Source organism: Aplysia californica, unplaced genomic scaffold (assembly GCF_000002075.1).
Source record: "Aplysia californica isolate F4 #8 unplaced genomic scaffold, AplCal3.0 scaffold00750, whole genome shotgun sequence".
NCBI lineage: Eukaryota > Metazoa > Mollusca > Gastropoda > Aplysiida > Aplysiidae > Aplysia > Aplysia californica.
The window spans coordinates 359,500-361,511 of record NW_004798020.1 but is presented as its reverse complement, the minus strand read 5'-3'; the positions used below and the strand labels follow the sequence as shown (position 1 = coordinate 361,511).

Sequence of the window (2,012 nt, the reverse complement as noted above, 5' to 3'; positions counted from 1 at the left end):
AAGCGTCTCACCTCAATCACCAAACCTCCAATGAATTCACCGTTGATTGCAATATCCATGAACACATGATCATGCTGGAATAAAGAAAAAAAATTTTTTCACTCAATATGGAAAAACTTAAGGGTAAACACTCAATTGCTCTTCTGACAAAGGCTTTTTTTTTCAAGGCATTTCAAACACACCTTGTAATGGTCACTCATCAAATATTTTTTAAACATTCAAGATGTACAATGGTCACTGATCAAGAGAAAACAGTGGACTGAAAATAAAGTCAACAGAGAGAGAAATCATCTGAGACCTTATCCGTGCGTTGCCTGCTGTGCCTCAACTTTCCTTGAAAATAAGGTGTCCACATGAGATTTTATTAATTGATCACTGCCATTTGTATAAATAAATGAGAAGTTATGCGGAGAGATGATGTGCACAGTGCGGATATGTGAAAGAGACAGAGAATGAGAAAACACATGTGAGTTGACATGTTTCAGCATGCGTTCATTTTGGGGTTTTAGTCTGCATACATGTTTCAGGTGAGTGTTTGTGTACATGCATCTCTGTGCATGTGTGTGTGTGTGTGTGTGTGTGTGTGTGTGTGTGTGTGTGTGTGTGTGTGTGTGTCTGTGTGTGTGTGTGTCTGTGTGTGTATACCACAATGTTTTTCCTGTTTTGTTTCTAAGCTGACCTGAGCACCCAAAAAAAAGAGAATAATTTGAAAGGCAAACTAGACTAATAAAACTAATCTCTTTTGTCAATCACATCAGTTTTAAAACAGAGAGAGGGTGCATGGCCAATCTCCATGAAATGGTTAAAATAAAAAAAGAAATGAAAGAAGAAATGGGGGGTGGGGGGAGGTACCTTTTGGGAATTCAATTTGTTCTTGTAGGCTTCCTCTGTGAGTGTGAAGTATAAAGGCTCGGGTCTGTACTCCTCAAAATTGTGGTTATCCTCCGCCCAACCAATCAGATCATCTGGTCCTCCGATAAGCGTGCCATTCACAAAAGCAATTGCTTTTTCGTCAAAGGCCCAGGCTTCACCTCTCAGTTCCTGCCAAAAGTATGGTAGACATATGTATGTACCTCAGTTATAGCAAACAGATTCACACAACACTAGTTTTATTCTCATCAAAAATATTTTGGGTTCTTTTAAATATAAATTTTGTTAATACACGTATATATAATAAAACATCACTCGTACATAACAAACTTGTTTTTGAAATCAAAGGAGAAGCTTTTCAATATCCACATGCTAGGGTTTAGACCGATTAGGAGGAAAGCTACTTTAATTCGCTGAAGACGGGTCCGGGTTCCCGTTAAAAACCCGGTATGGGCTGTCAGTTTTGTGAGAGGTTTCCCATGGAAAATGCAGGATTGTTATTACCTCCATACAGCGTCTATATAAATGCCACTAAAAGCAAGAGATCTAACTTAGACATATGCCTAGCCATATGTTTAATTCCATAACAAATTTCCCGTAAATCGGTCTATAGCTTTTTGATCCAGAGCATTTTTAGTTAGGTGATTGATAAAAAAGTTTGTGTTGTAAATTGCAGATAGCATTTTTTATTTTCTTATTCATAAATTTCTTTAACATTGAATTTAATACCTTTTTTTCAAAAAAAGAGACAAATAATCTAGCACAGTTAGACACTTGTGCTCTGATATGTTTATTGTTCTTGTGTTGTACTTGATTGTGTCTAAAAGGCATTGCAGTTAGTTAAATGGTTCAGATTTTATATAATTTTGAAAAAAACCTTAAAATCTCCAGACTTCAATGCTTGTACATAGTAAAATCCATCAGCTTTCAGAGAGTTAACCCTGCACATAAAGGCCAACTTAGGCTGGGTGAGATAAAGCATCCAAGCACACAGATTTGTCAGTCATATTTTTTTCTCTTCACTTTAAATGTTCTGCGCCTCACACACAATGTTATCAGGGCAGACATTAAACTTGGCTGACTATTTCATTGTCTACTATCAGATCAACCTTTCTTTTCTTGCCAGAAGGGAAAAGTATTCC

General features: G+C 36.8%; 1 protein-coding gene across 2 annotated transcripts in view; it reads right to left on the bottom strand.

Annotated features, from left to right (window-relative positions):
• LOC101862978 (peptidyl-prolyl cis-trans isomerase) overlaps positions 1-2,012 on the bottom strand; it is an 11,567-nt gene that overhangs the window by 4,394 nt on the left and 5,161 nt on the right. Inside the window, exons 3-4 of one of the 2 annotated variants that reach the window (XM_013088486.2) lie at positions 853-1,041; positions 12-74 (exon numbers count right to left, since the gene is read on the bottom strand). The exons of the other annotated variant lie outside the window; for it this stretch is intronic. Of the exons in view, the coding sequence (XP_012943940.1) occupies positions 12-74; positions 853-1,041 (252 nt within the window). The remainder of the gene's footprint in view (positions 1-11; positions 75-852; positions 1,042-2,012) is intronic. 2 annotated transcript variants of the gene reach the window in all.